The 22,088-nt window shown below is 33.1% G+C and overlaps 1 protein-coding gene across 2 annotated transcripts in view; it reads left to right on the top strand.

Moving 5' to 3' along the window:
• The window catches only part of LOC128231757 (glutamate receptor ionotropic, NMDA 2B-like), a 220,720-nt gene extending 209,223 nt beyond the window's left edge, over positions 1–11,497 (top strand). For both annotated transcript variants that reach the window (XM_052944937.1, XM_052944936.1), the window contains 8 exons: positions 237–423; positions 1,117–1,242; positions 2,118–2,338; positions 2,915–3,075; positions 6,119–6,300; positions 7,397–7,635; positions 8,571–8,734; positions 9,151–11,497. In XM_052944937.1, coding sequence (XP_052800897.1) covers positions 237–423; positions 1,117–1,242; positions 2,118–2,338; positions 2,915–3,075; positions 6,119–6,300; positions 7,397–7,635; positions 8,571–8,734; positions 9,151–9,262 — 1,392 coding nt within the window. In that variant the 3' untranslated portion in view covers positions 9,263–11,497. The remainder of the gene's footprint in view (positions 1–236; positions 424–1,116; positions 1,243–2,117; positions 2,339–2,914; positions 3,076–6,118; positions 6,301–7,396; positions 7,636–8,570; positions 8,735–9,150) is intronic.
• The last annotated feature ends 10,591 nt before the right edge of the window (positions 11,498–22,088 follow it).

Genomic DNA, 22,088 nt, shown 5'->3' with positions numbered 1-22,088 from the left:
CTTTAAAGTTGGCGTTATTGAACATACATTTGAAATAATTCTAACTTTTATTTCCTCGTCCTATGATTGACGTTATGACTGAAAAAAACAACAACAACACATAACGGAACCCAGATTACTTTCTTAATCATGTAATAACTCAGGCTGATAGGAAGAGTGGTATTAATGTAACGCATATTTTATCAGATATATCCATTAACGTGTCATAATAACATGTTAATTCTTCTATATTTCAGGAAAACGGCACTTGGAACGGCTTAGTGAAGGAGATCTTAGATGACAAGGCTGACATGATATTAACGGCGTTTGTCATAAATAAGGTCCGTAACACCGCGATTGACCTCAGTTCTCCGTTTCTAGAATCAGGCATTACGATTATGGTGTCCATTAGGAAAGGCGCCATATCTCCATATGCGTTTCTTGGTACGTACAAAATGTTACCGCTGTACTGTATATGAACATTACGGGAACTCATGAATGGTTGCATTCAACTAAGTTTGTCGATATTTTTACAATAAAGTCTTTATCTGAACAGATATTTGATACTTTTCAAATACCTTATAGTATATAGATCATCGCTGTCATGTTTCATGCTTTTCCCATTTTTTTTTACACAATTCTTGTTATATTTGCACAAAAATAAAGAACTCTGATAATATGGGTGTTTTTTGTTTAATTTAAGACATGAATAATTAGAGTCTTTTTGAACAAATTATATATTTTTTCCTTAATTTAGTCAAATTAGTTTTGGTCTAATAATACGTTATGAGGGGTCTAATTTTTTTTAAGTGTTCAGATAATTTGATAATAAAAAATAATGTAGTAAAAAGCCCAAAACAAGATGAAAGGAATTAAGAATTAATATTTTATATTTTCGATTCCTATTTTACGAGACATATTTAACCTAATTTTCCTCATATTATCAACCTTTGAGACTTATTAAACCGAATAGATCATTGTTTATTAGAGGCAAGCATGATTTATAAAAATGAAAATAAAATTAATAAAAACACTAAGCTCATAAATACCGCATAAGTGATAGTTAAAAATGTAGTTGATGCTTTATGGCAGGATTTGCATGTTTCGAAGTTTGTAAATTCCTCTTTCAAATTTCAGAGCCATACGATTTCTACTCTTGGATTCTGATCCTTATTTTTAGTGTACACGCCACAGGGGCCTCCATATTCATATTTGAATGGCTAAGTCCTTCTGGGCTCGACCAGGGAAAGACATCAACAGTAGGTAATTCAATATTGAAATTATTACTATTTATCGTTAAGTGCATAACTTGATGATGTTTTTCTACTGGGATTTTAGCTTTAAGTTTGCTTAAATACAAACATAGAAACAAGTCCAGTACGTTTAACGAAGATCTTGTTAAAAGAATATTTTTTTTATCTCTTGTACACTGATATTGGTTGTATCTATTGTTTAACATAACTATATTCTCTCATCGATGATACTGACGAACATTTTGAGATTGTACGTTTCGCATATCAATGATACTGAAGTATATTTAAAGATTGTATGTTTCCCAAATCGATGATACTGACGTACATCTTATGATTGTACCATTTCCAAATCGATTATACTGACGTACATTTTAAGATTGTACCTTTCTCATATCGTTGATACTGACGTATATTTCAAGGTTATACATTTCTGAAATCGTTAATACCGATGTATATTTCAAGGTTATACATTTCTCATATCGATGATACTGACGTATATTTCAAGGTTATACATTTCTCATATCGATGATACTGACGTATATTTCAAGGTTATACATTTCTCATATCGATGATACTGACGTATATTTCAAGGTTATACATTTCTCATATCGATGATACTGACGTATATTTCAAGGTTATACATTTCTCATGTCGATGATACTGACGTATTTTTCAAGGTTATACATTTCTCATATTGATGATACGTACATGTTAAGGTTATACCTTTCTTACACAGATGACACAGACGTACATTTTAAGGTTACAGCACTGAAGTACATTTCAAGACTTTCTCCTGTCGATGATACTGAACTCAAATGTAGCAAAGTACATGCCATTTATTGAATGCTAAATCTGATCCTCTTATTTTTATCTCTCTATTTACAGAGCATAAATTCTCCCTATTCCGATCATTTTGGCTTATCTGGGCAATGTTATTTGGAGCGGCAGTCTCCATCGATGTCCCCAGGGGAGGTTCTAGTCGTTTCCTTGCCAATGTGTGGGCTTTATTTGCCCTTGTTTTCCTGGCTAGCTACACTGCCAATCTTGCTGCGTTCATGATTACCATTGATGAGTACTACAATTTGTCTGGCATCGAAGACTGGCGGGTGAGTCCCAGAATGATCGGCAGTTAATTGTATTCAATTGGTCAATTATTTGGTTTGGTTTAATTTAGCCATACAATTATGGATTGGTCAATATTTATTTAAATCATATTACTAACCAATCATATCATACCAATCATATCATTTTAATGTACAAACTAGCCTATGATAACATGTGGACAACTTTTGCATGTCTTATACAGTCGTCGGCGGCTAAAATGCCATTTTAAGACACTAAAAATATGAATCCTTTAAGTTATAAGTAATAGTTATCAGTCTGAAATTATCAGTTATGCAACTTAGCTGTCTGATTTTACATACAAAGAGCATGTGAATTTAAGTACAACACATTCGCTAAGATTTGCAATTTGACAACTTGACCAACATGACATCATAAGTTGGTTTCTGGCCTGCTAAAAACCCGTGATGATCTAATTCCATCATTTTTAATCATTAAGTTTTTTCTGTTCTGTAGATTCGACCTTCGAAACGTACCCAAAGATACATGACCTCATAATTAATTATAACTTAAGTTTTTTAAATAATTGTTTAAAGTCATGGTGTTTTCCTTTTTTTCAGCTTCTGCACCCAACAAAATTGACACCGCATTTCAAATTTTCTACTATAAGAAATAGCAGTACAGATGTGAACTTACAAATAACATATCCAAGAATGCATAAATACATGACCAAATATAGTCAGCCAGATGTTTCAACAGCGAAACAGAATCTTAAGAATCAGTAAGTGTTTCATAGACTGGACACTAGAAAATAAATCAGTATAAGGGTATAATAAGTAGTAAAAGTAGGAAAAGTAGCAGAAGTAGTAGTTGTTGTAGTATGATGGTGCTATTATTATTATTATTATTATTATTATTATTATTATTATTATTATTATTATTTTATTCATTGTGTTTTCGCCGTTTCATTTAATACTATCTACAAAAACGTCGTAGTCGTAGTAGAAGTAGTCGAAGTCATAGTCGAAGCAGTAGTTGACAAAGCCATTGTCCATGTCAATATCTGGTAGTATGAGAACACGTTACAAAGCCATTGTACATGTCAATATCTGGTAGTATGAGAACACGTTACAAAGCCATTGTCCATGTCAATATCTGGTAGTATGAGAACACGTTACAAAGCCATTGTCCATGTCAATATCTGGTATAATGAGAACACGTTACAAAGCCATTGTCCATGTCAATATCTGGTAGTATGAGAACACGTTACAAAGCCATTGTCCATGTCAATATCTGGTATAATGAGAACACGTTACAAAGCCATTGTCCATGTCAATATCTGGTATAATGAGAACACGTTACAAAGCCATTGTCCATGTCAATATCTGGTATAATGAGAACACGTTACAAAGCCATTGTCCATGTCAATATCTGGTATAATGAGAACACGTTACAAAGCCATTGTCCATGTCAATATCTGGTATAATGAGAACACGTTACAAAGCCATTGTCCATGTCAGTATCTGGTATAATGAGAACACGTTACAAAGCCATTGTCCATGTCAATATCTGGTATAATGAGAACACGTTACAAAGCCATTGTCCATGTCAATATCTGGTATAATGAGGACACGTTACAAAGCCATTGTCCATGTCAATATCTGGTATAATGAGAACACGTTACAAAGCCATTGTCCATGTCAATATCTGGTATAATGAGAACACGTTACAAAGCCATTGTCCATGTCAATATCTGGTAGTATGAGAGCACGTTACAAAGCCATTGTCCATGTCAATATCTGGTAGTATGGGAGCACGTTACAAAGCCATTGTCCATGTCAATATCTGGTATAATGAGAACACGTTACAAAGCCATTGTCCATGTCAATATCTGGTATAATGAGAACACGTTACAAAGCCATTGTCCATGTCAATATCTGGTATAATGAGAACACGTTACAAAGCCATTGTCCATGTCAATATCTGGTATAATGAGAACACGTTACAAAGCCATTGTCCATGTCAATATCTGGTATAATGAGAACACGTTACAAAGCCATTGTCCATGTCAATATCTGGTATAATGAGGACACGTTACAAAGCCATTGTCCATGTCAATATCGGGTATAATGAGGACACGTTACAAAGCCATTGTCCATGTCAATATCTGGTATAATGAGAACACGTTACAAAGCCATTGTCCATGTCAATATCTGGTATAATGAGAACACGTTACAAAGCCATTGTCCATGTCAATATCTGGTATAATGGGAACACGTTACAAAGCCATTGTCCATGTCAATATCTGGTATAATGAGAACACGTTACAAAGCCATTGTCCTTGTCAATATCTGGTATAATGAGAACACGTTACAAAGTCATTGTCCATGTCAATATCTGGTATAATGATAATATTGATAACACGTTACAAAGTCATTGTCCATGTCAATATCTGGTATAATGAGAACACGTTACAAAGCCATTGTCCATGTCAATATCTGGTATAATGAGAACACGTTACAAAGCCATTGTCCATGTCTATATCTGGTATAATGAGAACAAAGTCATTGTCCATGTCAATATCTGGTATAATGAGGACACGTTACAAAGCCATTGTCCATGTCAATATCTGGTAGTATGAGAACACGTTACAAAGCCATTGTCCATGTCAATATCTGGTAGTATGAGAACACGTTACAAAGCCATTGTCCATGTCAATATCGGGTATAATGAGAACACGTTACAAAGCCATTGTCCATGTCAATATCTGGTATAATGAGAACACGTTACAAAGCCATTGTCCATGTCTATATCTGGTATAATGAGAACAAAGTCATTGTCCATGTCAATATCTGGTATAATGAGGACACGTTACAAAGCCATTGTCCATGTCAATATCTGGTAGTATGAGAACACGTTACAAAGCCATTGTCCATGTCAATATCTGGTATAATGAGAACACGTTACAAAGCCATTGTCCATGTCAATATCGGGTATAATGAGAACACGTTACAAAGCCATTGTCCATGTCAATATCTGGTATAATGAGGACACGTTACAAAGCCATTGTCCATGTCAATATCTGGTAGTATGAGAACACGTTACAAAGCCATTGTCCATGTCAATATCTGGTAGTATGAGAACACGTTACAAAGCCATTGTCCATGTCAATATCTGGTAGTATGGGAACACGTTACAAAGCCATTGTCCATGTCAATATCTGGTATAATGAGAACACGTTACAAAGCCATTGTCCATGTCAATATCTGGTATAATGAGAACACGTTACAAAGCCATTGTCCATGTCAATATCTGGTATAATGAGAACACGTTACAAAGCCATTGTCCATGTCAATATCTGGTATAATGAGAACACGTTACAAAGCCTTTGTCAATGTCAATATCTGGTATAATGAGAACACGTTACAAAGCCATTGTCTATGTCAGGACCCAATAGCTCGAAATATCCCTCTTGCTATATAACAAGATCAAGCTTAGCTGATAATTTTTGTTTTGGTATTGTGGAATATTTATATTCTTAAGATATTCTGGACATTGTATTTTATTTCAACGATTTACATTTTTTTTATTCAGTAAGATCAAGATCAAGTAAGAAATTTGGCTTGATGAAATAAGCTACTTAATTTAGCTAGTTACGCTTCAGAAATGAGCTTGATTCTATAACGGTTCAATAATCTAAGCAGTATTTGTTAATACACAGTTCACACGAACGTGAAACATTTCTTTGTATGCTTAAATGAAACTTAAAAATATATTGTTAAAAACTTATAACTGTTGTAAAAAATAATACACCTATTTTACAGTTCTATTCATGCGTTTATATACGACGCTAACGTGCTGGAGTTCGTGGCTGGTAGGGACGAAGACTGCGCTTTGCTCACGGTGGGACGGTGGTACGCAATGTCCGGCTACGGGGTGGGCGTGAAGAGAGGCTCTCCTCTCAGAGAGGAAGTCAATGAAATCATTCTCAATATGCAACATGCTGGTAAGGAAATGATTGTGTTTAAAATTTAAGTGTTATGTGGGCTGGTTACGTGATGAATCCATATTAATTCCCAGACATTTGATACCGTTTATAGATGCTTCCGTTTATAGCTAATTCTTGGCAAAGCGTCGTGTTTCGGTAATATAAAATATGTAATATTATCTCCGATTTATTGCATTCAAACGAAATTGTTACTTTATGCTTAATGCAACTACAGAATTCAGCAATTATATATTGTGATTATAGTCTGGATCTGTTTTGGTAATCTTTTGCCACCAAGTCTGCGTGTTAAGGCCATCAGCTAATCAGCGAAAGTACTTTTTTCACACAAAATGGTCTGAGTTTTCATAACCTTTTTAAAGTTAACAGTGTGATTATTATATTATGATGTGCTTGCATGCTTTAATGAAACAAATACAGCGAAAACCTATGTCTCAATCGTGTTAAAAATGCTGCGGATCATAAGCGTTAGAGCATTACAGATTTGTAAGGTATACAACGGTGACGTTAACTACGTGGTTAACGTAAATAACATTCTGAACAATAGACCCAATATGTGCATCGATAACTCTTGATGTTTCGCTTATACACTTAATACATTAAAGTGACTCTCTTATTCAAAATATATACATTCACACGTATAGCAAACACACATTTTGAGTGATAAACCTTTAACTACTTACTAAATAATGCATTTATGGAAAAAATAATATTAATAACGAGATTGTAACCGTGTATTTAATATCTGAATAACAACACAAATTAAACGAATGGTGGGTCCTAAAAGATTTACAGTGATAAACTGTTTTCTGCACATTTCTTTTAAATTAAATATAGTATCCTTCGTAAGAACAAATGTATAAATTGTGGAACTGCTATTTTTAGAGTAAGAGTGAATTTTCAATACATTTAAACAATTGTTATCTCTAACCGAATAGTTTCACCCTCGAGATTGGAACCGTTCGGTCATATTTACATATTTACACTCTGACAAATTTCACAAACCTAATCACGTCTTTTTATCAGAAAACAGACATTTACGACATGTATCAATTTTGACAATGAAGACATTGAAAACAGAATGTATATATTTCAGGTGAAATTGAGAGGATGCAGGCATTTTGGTTGTCCGGAGCATGCCATGCTAAAAAGGACAAGAAAAATAAGAAGAGCAACAAGATTGGGATTTTAAACTTTATAAGTGCATTTATTCTATTAGCTGCTGGTGTTTTGCTTGGAGTGATTCTATTGATATTAGAACATTTATATTTCAAATCCGGACGAAAGTGTTTAAAGAAATATGATAAATGCGGATGCTGTGCGTTAGTTAGTTTAGTAAGTATACTTATATATTTTTTTTATTAATTTAATTTGCCCAAATTTCACAAAAAAATTTCAGGCACTTTTGACATGATCGAGTTCAGCACAATGTTTTTGTATTGAAATAGTTATCACGGTTAACTAGTTTTTTATCATTCAAAATCGAATATTTTTCTATATAAAATAAGACCTTAAGATTTTTCGAGAAATTGGTCCGAAATACTTTAATATTATAAACAATATTAACCGTGAGGTATCAAACTTATATCATGCAGTATTAAGAATAAGCAATATAAGCAACATAATATGCAATACATCATCGGTAGCCACTAGACCAGAACTTAACGTCAATGCGGTTACATGGTTGCTAACTGTATGACATCGCTCAGATTCATTACTTTCAGTACGTAGATGATTTTCTGTTTCAGTGTAAGATCGCAATGTGTTTCACTGCGTGACCACCAAAAGCTATATTTCATAAATCGCGTTACATATCTACTCTTGGTATTCACGAAGTGAAATACATTGCAATCGTACACAAAAACAAAATACAACAAAATAATTTCGGTTTAATATAAGCCTTTGAAAGATATAACCTAACAGATTATTGTTGTTTATCAGAAAAAAACCGCCAAATTGTGTGCAAACGTAACGCCATTTTCGGAAATATTTTCACAGCCATGTTCGCGCTCATTTTTGTTTTTGAAGTAAGCGCGGGATAAAAGTGTTAAACAATAAAAACTATCGAATTGTTATTTCAATGTTTGAAACAGTGAAATATCAATTTCATTTCACCGATTAATCTCTATGAAACACCGGAAAGCATATTTTAAATTATGTCCTTCGTTATGTTCAACAATGAATATTTGTATGCATAAATTAATTAAATATACATCATATGATATAATTGTTTTCATCAAATGTTAAATTAAAATCTAATTCCATTAAAGAGTATGGGTAAATCGCTGACATTCGAGCAGTCTGTGATGGAGGCAATAGATATCCAGAGGAAGCACAAGTGCAAGGATCCTATATGTGAGATGAATGTGTGGCAGGCTCGCCACTCTCTGGACATGGCTCTGCTCAAGCTCAAGCACATGCAATCAGATCTTGAGTAAGTATTCATCCCTTAAGGAGTTGACAGTTTTACATTAGCATTTACATTGTTTACATGATGCAAGAATCTTTATTTGAAGTCAGGTATATGATAACAAATCACTAGCTCAATGCTATTTTCCGGCATAAATAACAAACATACATAACAAATCGAAACATAACAATGAGCTTGTGACCTGGAAATAAAAGCATAATATAATATATTATATTATAGTGTTTTACGTCAATAAACAACGAAAGCTTGCCAACTATTTTCGTATTAACTTGTTTTTATCTTGCTAGTATACCGTAGTAGAACTTCACCAAAAGGTCACGGTACTGTTAAAACAACTTATAGAATTTAGAGATTTATATAATAACAGGCCCACTATTTTATTGCAATAAGATATAAAATTGTAAATTTTCTTTTTATAGTGCCGCCCTTGAAAACAGAGCTGCGGCAGCCGATGGTGATTCTGCAGCAGAAGCCTCGTGCCCAAAAGCATTGGCATTCGATATAGGGGAAAACGAAACCGTTATATCATAAACTATTTGATTTTGTTTACTTAAGGTATTCGATAAACAAGCACGTAAATCATAGATGCTTGGCGGATAGATATAGTTTTTGAATCATTTGAAAGCGTTTAATGTGAAGAAAAAGAAAGATTTAAAAACAGAGGAAAACAATTAAAGAAAGAAGCCTTTTTTGGCCTTGAACAAATCGTGAAAAGGTCATTTGAAGTCCGATTTAAGTTGGAGCAAAAATACAAACTTTAATAACTTTACGTATAAATTATTCAGCAAGCAACACTTTCAAATGATCCCATAATTAAACACGGTAACTAACATTTTGGTTCTCAGAGAACTCACTAATTTGTTGGTCGTTTGCGTAAAGTTATTGGTTGATATAATGTTCTGCTTTGTAAATAACATTTGTGGGTCTCCAAATAACGAGACTAATTATGATGGTTTGCCTACAACATTCACTATTGTAAAAAAACATCAAACAGCAGCTTTGGGAAGGAAAATAAGTTTGTTTAATCAGTCATTATAGAAATCGTTTTGGAAATTCATTTTAAATTTGATCAGTTGGTGTATACATAGATTTGGCATATTTCTCTCATTGAAAACTTTGATAAAAACAATTGTTATTTCTATCTGAAAAGCTACTCAGAAAATAGAACTAAATAAATAGTATGTTTTTAACAATATAATGTAAATGTTTAATGGTTTTATTGGGTAATTAAATTACGTATTTCATCCACATTTTTTCTGACATAGCTCTTGTATAACGTTTATTATTAGTCGAATTAAATACTGCTTCATTAGATTTGATCACACTGGACTGTGAATAGAATTGTGCCTGTGTTTCCCAATCCTTCCCTAAGCATTAGGTTCAGTTGAAAAGTTACCATGAAAACGACATTAATATTTCTGAGCGATTTTATGGGTGTAGCTCATTATTTGTATCATGCTCAAACATATCAAAAATATAATTGTAAATTTATATTTAATATAAAGATATGTACAGGCAGTTATGTAAAATGTAAAAAATGTATTAAGATAACGCATATTGTCGTTAGTCAGTTGTTTGAGACAAATGTTTTCAGGTATTTAGGTACCTCAAGATCTGCAGCCAATTGTAAACGACTGGTTATTTCTTTGGTTAATTTTGCCAAACTGTGTATTGATTGGTCAATTTTGCCAAACTGTGTATTGATTGGTCAATTTTGCCAAACTGTGTATTGTTTGGTCAATTTTGCCAAACTGTGTATTGATTGGTCAATTTTGCCAAACTGTGTATTGATTAGTCAATTTTTATCACATGATTCATCTTAACCAATGAAATCATTTAACTGAGCAAACTTACCAAAAATACCCTGTGGACAACCTATCAATGTATCATAACATTGGCTGCAGTTAACAATAGTTAATTCTATATCATATTCCTTTGACATTCGTTAAAATAATTAATTGTGTCATTAATTATATCATTCTATTGCCAAGAAGTGCATGTTACTTTGATGACTAAACTTCATAGTTAAGGTTGTGCTGGGAATGTGTATTTTTCTAAGGTATTCGATGTACACATATGTCGTATTTTTAGGCTATTGGCTATATTGTTATTTTTTTCATTCCTGGTGAATGGTAATTCACTAGATTCTTGAAAGGATTTAAAATGCGCTGGCTTATAAGAATATGTAAAGTAAGAAAAATACACCATTTAAACAGTTAATTAAGTTGTTTTCGTCTGAAATTGAGCTTTAAAAGGGTTATTATGAATTGGTCAAAAACGTCTTGGTAACATTATTCTCAGATATGCCTGTCGAATGATTCCAAAATAATATATACTCATTAGGCATTCACATACGTGTCCATCAAATACCTAAAATGCCGCATTATATAAATTATTGTACAGTACCCGGCCATATGGGTCTAAGACCTTTTGGATGATAAATATGTTGTTGTGTTCTGTTCTACAATCAATCATTGATATCATGTATTTTTTTCGTTAATTTACAAGTGTTTTTTAATTGACGTGTTAAATATAATGAATGCACATAATTTGCACTGTTATTTAACATTGGATAAAACACATGCTGGAATATGTTGGCGTTATGTAAATACTTGTCTGGAATAAAACAGAACCGTCCTATTACACATAACTGTTCATATGTCTTTACTATTTGAATGTATTGGTATAGTTGATGATTGATTGTGAAGTATGTTGAATGTATTTGTTGTTTTATGAAATTGCAATAATAAATTATTTCAAGATTAATCCAGCAGATATTTCTTTACAGTGTATGTCGTCTGCATAGCATGACATACATCATGTTGTCAGGCCTCGTCTTCATCCGCGTCCATGTGTCATACTTAATAAAAGTTTCATATCCACTATTTCATATGTAAACTTGGCCACACTGTCTCTTTGCATAATTATGTTAAATCTACACCAGATCGCAATATTCACCTAGAAATTATGGCTCTTGAGTTGGAAAATTTTACTTAAATTCACTCTCCACTGTCCGCTCTCATACGTTTTACTCAATCTTTACCAAACTTGGCAAACAATGTTTTTGGACATACTGTATCGACAGATTTCGATCAAGAGCCAGATCGCAACATCAACTCTGGAGACACTGATCTTGAATTGTTAAAATTTCATAACTTCACATTGACTGTCCTCTCATAGTCTTATCAAGTACTAAGCAAGTGGCTATGGGGATAATAACTGATACATATTAGATATACAATAATTCATTCTATAGTGACGGCCTATGATAAAGTCAAACTACACTATACCACATTATTAATTTCAGTAGGCAACGTCATGCAATCAGGACAATGTTTTAGTTATATCCATTCACAAAACATTGTTTTTTGCACGAATGAACTAGCAAAGAGATACACACTCTATTTCAAATGATTTACTTCTAAGTTATTTATACTGTTCTCAAAACAATGGGAGGAAAAGATCCAATCATTACAAAGATGTAATTTATCATGGTTAGCCTATGTTATTAACATATTTCTGTATGAAAATGTCATCACAGGCTACGGCATTCAGAATTATTTTCATTAAATTGCTGCAACAATGATTGGCGCTATCAAAAGCAGCATATCCGCTTCCAGTTGTACTTGTCAAAACGAATAGAAAATCTACAGGACATCTTTAAGTAATATGAACAATGTCTTAATAATAAGTATCAAGTTTTATATACACATGTATCATATAGTATTTAAACTGTTAAATAAGAGAATATAAGCGTGTTGTTATTAGTTATAGTTAAACTCAATACATTACGGCTAATTGCTGACTCACCAAATAAGTGAATGGCGTTCTAAAAAAAATCACCATTGAACAAAATGTTACTTTGAACACTTAATAATATATGACTGGTCTGATTATTCAGTTAATTATCCGAATATTCAGTATCCGATTTTAATTTAATCGGATATTGCCAACTGTTCAGCGAATGGATTGATTTGAATTCTTACATCAAATATTTGGAAATCGGCAAAGGGATTCGCATAAATCTGCTGGCCTCTGAGAAAAATGCATCCGAGTTGTTATGTTCGCCCTATTTATAAAGTGCTGAATTGTGATACATGGCAAATGAATTTTTTAGGAAAGAAGAATTTAATTAATCCGTGTCATTGACCATATAATTAAAATGTTTGGATGACGTAAAAGCTGATAGCGACTTGCAGCTAGTGTGTTGGTATGAATATAGATAATTAGAGATATAAAATAGTTTTTTCGTCAACGTGAAGCACAATTACATAGCGTATTATTTAGTGAGTTGCTTGGGAAGGAATTAATTAAACATAAGAAACAGATATAATTTATTTCTTCCAGATAACCGAAAGACGTTTGACTGCAAAACTATTATTAAAGACAGCAGTGATTATGACGAAATTGGTCTGCCCTTTTTGACAAATAATGTCTTCATACTGTAGACTGACAGATATATCTCCTTCAGTCTTGTTAAGAATTCCACTATTTGATCTAGAAATATTTGTCTAGCTATCGATACTTTATTGTGAAAATGAATGGCAAACCCAAACCAAAACCAAAACCAAACCCGGAACAAAATGACGTTCGGTAGATGCATTTCAAATTTAACAAAAAGAAGTAATAATTTAAACATAGGAATTTGCATTTTACAACGTTCAATTATCTTTAAGTTTCATTATTGCAAATCCGTTCAATTACACTACGATACATCAATGTTTTTCCAGCCAAATTCGTTAAAATCTTTTGGATTCAGGATGTTCCAGGCATCGATAATGCATCACTTTGAGAAAAATATCAGTCTGTGTGTTCTGAGGACGGCGGGTTCAAAGTGCCTGTTAAAGACCCGCCTGTCGTGAATCATCCGCTGTCTAAAGTCCCGTCTATTTCCTCAGTAAGGAAACATTGATTGGTGAGTGATTGGCAAACATATAAAGCTATAGCCGCTAAGTGGATACAGTATCGAGTAGGGATAGTAAAATGATGTAAACATACACATAAACATGTAAAATATAAGCTCTGACCAACCATGTAATTACAATTATTAAATCAAATACATAAAAAGGTAAGAAAGACCGTTATGAGCCTTGACCAATTATCCATAAATTATATTTAACATTTATTTTCACAATCCCTAACATATACTTTTACCTGTATGAATTCATGAATTGTAAACAAGTTTGTCGATAGGAGCGTTTGTGTCAGTATTTTATGAACAATATTTTGTCAAATATTTTATCAAATTTGTCCAACATATCTTTGATTACAGATCAAAGGAATTCTATACATTTGACGAGATAAAACATCTTTATAGGCAATTCTGATTTCCTCAAGTATTACCAGCTTACGGCTAGTATACCGAGTAAGATAAAACATAAATTAAAAGAAGAATCAGTCGTAAATTATGACATAGTCTCACTTGTTCAAAAGGTTGAAAATACTAAACAAAAACCGAATAAAATTCTGTATACATTACAAATAAAAACCCTTAAAGCAAACCATGGTAAAAAAGATAAATGGAATCAAATTCTAGGAACAGATTTCGAGACAGATATGTGGAATAAAATATTTACATTGCCATTAACATGCACCATTGATACAACAATAAGAACCTTCCAGTACAAATACATTTATAACTTATACCAACAAACAGATACCTATATCAATGCAAGCTCACAAACAACAGTTTATGCCAATTCTGTTCAGAATATATAGAGACATCTGGGAATGTAGACTTGTACAAGATTTGTGGAACAATCTTTATAACCTATTCTTGTCAATAAATATCCCAATTAGTCTAAGTATTAAAACCATAAGTTTTGGGGTTTTTTAAAAATCAAATTGTAGTCGTCTCATTAATTTCTTGATTGTTTTGTTGAAATATTTTATATACTTTATGAAGCTTAGAGGTATTACTCCAACTTTTACAGCATTCAAAAACTACATAGGTTTGCAATACAAAATCGAACATGAAATTGCATACTATCAGTCCACGAGCAAAAATGGCATGTATTAAAAGAGAAATTACATTTAAGCAACACCCTCTAGTACAGTCATTTTTTCTTTCTACTTTTTCGTAGTTTATAAATTCTTTATTTACTTGTTAATATTTTTTTTTCTAGTTAAAAATTGATCTCTGCTTTTTTGGTCTTTTTTTTTTTTTATTAGTTTGTTTAACAATATAAAAATGTCTATTCTTTTCTGTATCGACACCACTCTCACTTCTTAAATAAGCTTTGCATAATAAACGTCATATGTTATACATAACGTATGTTTGTGATCAATGTTGTGCAATGTGGAATATTAAATAATAAATAAAATGAACAATATTTTGATATGAAAAACAGTTTTAATTAGTTTTACAGTTTTGATCTTTAATATCTAAGTTTTGCCCTGACTGTAGGATACACATATTTCGTTTAAATGTACGTTGTTGTCTAGTTATACACGTACTCAAAAAGGTGGTTGGCAGTACAATAAATGAATGTACAACAATCTATGATTACTATATATTATTTATCTCATTAAACTCTCTTGTCTTGGAGTTTCCTTCCGAAATAATTGACAGCTTTGGAGACGTTGGATCTTTCCAGTTGATGGATGACATATAATCGACATGTTGAGATGCCAACCCGAAAACAACTGCATAAAATATTTATCCCTTGTCAAACAAGGAACGTTTAGAAGTCAGAAGGCCGCGGCTATGGGGATGCAAGTGTGCAATTTTCAATCGGGAAGTGTCTATGGATAAATTTATTTATATAAATCAATTAATTTCTCAATTCAAATAGCAATTCTCATTTAACTTAACTTAAATTTGTGGCCAAAAACCGTGTCGATGCGTGTATAAACTCCCAACACAGCATATGAAATCTATCAAATCAACATTTAATATGAATTAGCCTAGCGGTTAAAACGAGAAATCTATAAACTTATCCACTGTGATTTCATAATAGCTGGTTGCCGGTCATACGAGTACGTTATGTTAGAAGAATTCATTTACTATGAAAACAATTTATTTACAAGTTGTGCTAGTAAATAGGTAATGGAAGTTTAAAGCAAAACACGAAATAAATAAACTTTAAGTTTAAATATAAAGTTGAACGATTTAAAAAGGAACATAAATGATAAATGAAGTCACTGTAAGTGACGAATACCGCTGATGTGGTTCTCTAAAGCGATCCAAAGATTATTAAGAAAGAGAAACAAATAATAGCAATGATATGTGTGGATAAAGAAAGGAATTGAGCCATGTGTACAGACGGACGGACCTAAGAGGCAGGATACGAGTCTTTCACACTATACGACGTCTTGATATGTCAAACACATGAGGCAAGGTTAATTTTGTCCATTATTATGTTCATACAAGAGAAAGCTACATCAAAGATTCAACCACCTATATTATATGTCCTTATATGCAGCAAACCATAGTAAACATACACTAGGTGTGACCTTGACCTTAGAGGTCGGGTCTAAGGCCGTGCACAGGACACCTAGTCTTGGTATGTTGAATACATGTGACGAGTTATTTTAAGATCCGTCCATAAAAGATACAGTTACATCCCGGGCACGACGATATACAATGTACTCTATATCCTTATATGTAGCATTCCAGAGTAAACAAGAGATGTTTGTCAAACATTATGCCCCCCTGAGCGCCACGGGTGCAGGCATTGTCGAATTATCTTGAAACATTTTCGCATTTAAGGTCACTGTGAACTTGACCTTTGACCCAATGACTCCTAAAATCAATAAGTGTCATCTCCTTGTCAGGCTCAACTTCCATGTCAAGTTTGATAATCATAGGTTCAGGCATTCTTGGATATCACTGGGAGAAGATTTGTTAGTTTCTTTGTGTTAAAGGTAACTGGTGACATTGACCTTGGCCCGATGACCCCTAAAGTCAAGAGGGGTCATCTACTGGTCAGGTCCAACCTTCATGTCAAGTTTAATGACAATAGGTCAAGGAATTGTCAAGTTTGCTTTCAAGGTCACTGGGACCTTTCCCCCTAAAATCAATAGGGGTCATCTACTGGTCAGGCCCAACCTCCAAGTCAAGTTTGAGTGCCATGGGTGCAGGCATTGTTGAGTTATCACTCGGACAACCTTTTATCGTTCAAAGTCACTGTGACCTTGATCTTTGGCCCGATGACCCCCAAAACCAACAGGAGTCATCTACTGGTCAGGTCCAACCTCCGAGTCAAGTTTGATGGCCATGGGTGCAGGCATTTTCGAGTTATTACTCGGACAACCTTTTACCGTTCAAAGTCACTGTGACCTTGACCTTTGGCCCGATGACCCCCCAAAACAATAGGGGTCATCTACTGGTCATGCCCAATCTCCAAGTTAAGTTTGTTGGCCATAGGTGCAGGCATTGTCAAGTTATCACTCGGACAAACTTTTACCATTCAAGGTCACTGTGACCTTGACCTTTGGCCCTATGACCCCCGAAACAAAAAGGGTCATCTACTGGTCAGGCCCAACCTCCAAGTCAAATTAGAGGGCCATAGGTGTAGGCATTGTTGAGTTATCACACGGACAACCTTTTACCATTCAATGTCACTGTGACCTTGACCTTGACCTTTGGCCTGATGACCCCCAAAAACAATAGGCTTCATCTACTTGCTAGGCCAAACTTTCATATCAAGTTTGATGACCATAGGTTTAGGTATTGTTGAGTTATCACTCGGACAAGCTTTAAAATTATTTTACCATTAAAGGTCACTGTGACCTTGACCTTTGACCCGATGAGCCCTTAAATCAATAGGGGTCATCTACTGGTCAGACCCAACCTTCATGTCAAGTTTAATGACCATACGTCCAGGAAGTGTTGAGTTATCACTCGGACAAGTTTTGGTCTACCGACGGACCGACCGACCGACCGACATACCGAAATGCCTGTGCAAAGCAATATACCCCTCTTCTTTGAAGGGGGGCATAACAAAAACTAAGTGTGACCTGTATCTTTAAGGTCTAGACACGGGTCGTGCACGCGACACGTCGTATTGGTTTACAAATTTTGCAAGTGTTTTTTTTCAAATTGTTCCATACAACAGAAAGTTACAGTCCGGAAACGAGGAACGGGGGCATACAAATGTGGGCCGAAAAAATCATCACTGAATTTTATAGTTGAAAACGCAAGGCACCAGTCAACATGTTTAAGTCATTGTTTTTGTGGTTATACTTTCCGGAGATGGCCGAGAACTTGATTGAGATAGACGTGAATAGTATTTTCCGCATTTCTACCAATTTGAACGTTCCTACTTATTCAAACACGCCTTATTAATTTTAATAAACGCATGGCCGTTAATAAAGGCAAGATTATACCATCTCAGACCATTGGCTGCCTTCCATAAGAATAGGTTCGAAGCTTAATTGTTTATTATTTCAATTACAGGCTGAACATGTTTGATCTACTGATCTACTTTAAATAGTTTACACTTTTTCGCCGCATTGTTTGTCCTCGTACACCGGATATTGTCATTTTATCAAATACACAATGGTTACGTTCAAGCAAATTTACCTTTCTTATGAGAAAATGTTTAGTACACAATGTTATCTTACATGCAAATTGGTCAATTTTACCATAGAATATATAGGATTTTTTTAGTGGTGTCTGAAAAATAATATAATGTATGAATTTGTCAATACGTATGCGCATCTAATCCCCCTTGATCATGCCCCTCTTAAGAATTTGAGTCATTGCCACTAGTGTGAATTGCACTACCGTTGAACACATCTCAATATTGTTTCTCCAATATATTTTAAAATCGCTCTGATATTAACACAACCAAATCGTTTCCATCAATATGTATGCGAAAAGCTAAAAAAACAAGCTCAGTACAAATCACAAACAAGAAACATGGAAGAACAGCACAAAACTCCACAAACAGCACAGTCGACACAAACTATATATATAAAAAAACTATGTTTATCAAGGATTGTTAGGTACCGCCTTGGAACGGTCAGTGAAATGTAAATTTACTTGGGGTTTAAACCAGTTTAAGTGCACAAACCTCACTCTTATCCAAACAATCGTAAATAAAGAAAAAACGCAAAAGGTAAATCTTACCTGGGGCAAATTAGTACGTTTGCGTAAAATGTAAAATCTGTAAAATCATTAATTTCATTGAAAAAGTTATGCTTTGCACATACATAACAGTGTTAAATCGTACCTGTTTTGTTTGAAATGTTATCAGATGCTTGAAATGTCACAGAAGTTGAATGATAAATTTGGGGTCAATTTCACATACATTTAGAGTGAAAAAGTTGTTCTCATCTGAGTAGGGATTTCTTTGTTGCTTTTCAATTTAGAAGATTAATCGGCAGATATGCCGTGCATCTAAGTAAATGGGGTTAAATGTAGAAAACCTTTCTCGAAATTCCTTTTATTCGTGTTTCCTATTTTAAAATAAATTGTGAATTTGAAAAAGAACATATTTAAAAACAATTCAATTTGAATCACTTGTGCTAGTTTGTGAATAAACGCCTCTGTTAATTTAACTTAATTATGCTATCATGGTGCGAACGTTTATAAATCCACTGGAAAAACACACAATACATTTCTTGAAGATAATAGGATATATTTTAAACGCTTAACCTTTACAGTTTTTAAGTGTTACTTATACATATAAATGTATCAACATTAAAAGTATACAATGCACTGACCGGCATATATAATTTAAATATAAAGGAAGAAATTTAAATAATACCATAAAAAATCATGACAGCTGAACACTCGTTTTCAATATATGGCTTACTAACATGACTTATTTCGAATAAAACATCTAAACATTAAGGTAAAACATGACTCAACATGTTAACACAACAACCTACTTATTACTATGCAGCAATTCATTATCTGGCTTATATATTCGCCAATAAAGCATAGCGAATCTTAAATGCTTCCGATATACTTTAAACACCTGTATAAGTGAAACTATAATACGTCCCATCTTAAGAACGGTAGTACACATGGAGGGGGCATGCAGTCTCCGGAAAATTATAGACCGATTACAATTTTGAGTACTCTTGGCAAAGTGTTTACTGCTATACTGAATAATAGACTGACAAATTTCCTGGAAGAAAATGAATTACTGTTAAAAACCCAAGCTGGATTTCGAAAAAATCATAGCACTATTGATAATATATTTATATTGCACTTGTTATCAGAATATTGTAAACATAAGAAATCAAAATTGTTCTGTGCCTTTGTCGATTTTAGAAAAGCTTTCGACACTGTATGGAGAGCTGGCCTCTGGGCAAAGTTGTTAAAGTATAATATTAATGGGAAAATGTTTAATGTAATAAGAAATATGTATAGCAACATAAAATCATGCTTGTTTTTAAATAATACTACCACAAAATATTTCAAATGCTGTAACGGTGTTAGACAGGGTGAAAATCTATCACCGATACTATTTTCCTTGTTTTTAAATGACCTAGAAAACTATATGTTGAACAAAAGCACACCATGTATTGACATTACTGATGTTGACTTAGATATATACCTGAAATTAATAGTTCTATTGTATGCTGATGATACTGTAATATTTGCAAAATCTGAGCAAGAGTTGATATGTACATTAAAGAATTTTGATGACTATTGTAATATATGGAAACTAGATATTAATGTTCAAAAAACAAAAGCAATGGTGTTTGGAGATAAACCAAGACGAAATAGAAATATTATTGTAAGTAATAAGCAGTTTGAGGTCGTAGATACATTTAAATACCTGGGTGTTACATTCTCTAAAAATAGACATTTAGTTAATTGTAAAAAGCATGTTGTAGAACAAGCTAGAAAAGCCTTATACTGTTTGTATGTTAAGATAAGAAATTTGTGTTTGCCTATAGACTGTCAACTTAAACTATTTGACAATACTGTTGTACCAATATTACTTTATTCATGTGAAGTGTGGGGCTACGGTGATCTTAACCTTATAGAAAAAGTCCATACAGACTTTTTGAAGCATATTTTGAATGTTAAAAAAGTACACCACATATTATGTTATATGGTGATCTTGGTCGATACCCATTAAGCATTATGTTAAAAAAACGCATAATAGGTTTTTGGTATAAACTAACTCATTACAATTACAATTTGTCATCTGTTTTGTATAAATACTTGTACAAAGAATTCTCTGTTAATGGCCATCAGTATGGATGGTTTAGCAATGTTAAATCGATACTTGATTCTTGTGGTCTGAGTTATATATGGCAAAGTCAATACTTTCCAGGATCTAAATATGCTTTGTTAAACTTAGTTGAAACTTCATTAAAAGACCAGTACAGACAGAACTGGAACAGTGATATTGTTAGTTCATCCAAATGTATTAATAATAGAATATATAAGTCTGAATTTAGGCTTGAAAATTGTTATATTAATGTACATGATAACCTCATGCAACCTCTTGTAGATTTCAGACTATGTAACAACCACCTGCCAATTGAAAAGGGTAGATGGCTTGGCATTGATAGAAATGATAGAAAATGTAATTTATGCACTTGTAATGAAATTGGCGATGAATTCCATTATCTTCTTCGTTGTCCTTATTTTATGAATGCTAGAAAAATGTACTTGCCTACTATAAATATGCAAAATGTGAATATACTTACATTCAAGAATATTATGTGTGAAAATGATCCTCATAAGATAGATAACCTTAGCAAATACCTAAAAAAAATTTGTAAAACTTTCAAAAACCCACCTGGCAATAATATCTAATATTTAATAGCTTACTAGTCATAATGATTAATACTGTACTTATGCTGTTTTGTTGTCTATACATGTAGTCTATATTTATTTGTACTTAGTACACCTGTTTTGTTAGTTTAACTTCTAACCATACAGCCTGGTTACTTATAGAAACTGTTTTGTTATACAACACATGTTTAGATACATACATTGTATTGTATTATACATGTCACCTCAAAACACATACTTGTAATATGTGATGAGAGTAAATAAAACTGTAAACTGTAAACTGGATGCTAAAGAAAGGGAAATCTGCAAGAAATATATTTAGCAATCTTAAAATAAAACAAAACAAACATGTCTAAAATTAGGTATTATTTATTTTACAAATATGTATCATACACTTTTAAAACGGTTAAAAAGCAACTAGGTCAAGTAGGAAATCAATTCTTATTCGAGTTTTAAGTGTGAAATCTATGTAAATTGGTTTGTTATTAATCATTAACTGGCGTAAACATAGTATATATTTATATTCTACTTTGTATATGAAATTAAGGCGGTATTAACGCGGCTGTTCTTGCACCGTATCATATATGCATACATCAATGACTTCAAACACAGAAGGTATAAATATATGTCTAGGTCAGTGTGTGTTAA

Source organism: Mya arenaria, chromosome 4 (assembly GCF_026914265.1).
Source record: "Mya arenaria isolate MELC-2E11 chromosome 4, ASM2691426v1".
Taxonomy (NCBI): Eukaryota; Metazoa; Mollusca; class Bivalvia; order Myida; family Myidae; genus Mya; species Mya arenaria.
This window is presented reverse-complemented; position numbering and strand designations above follow the sequence as displayed.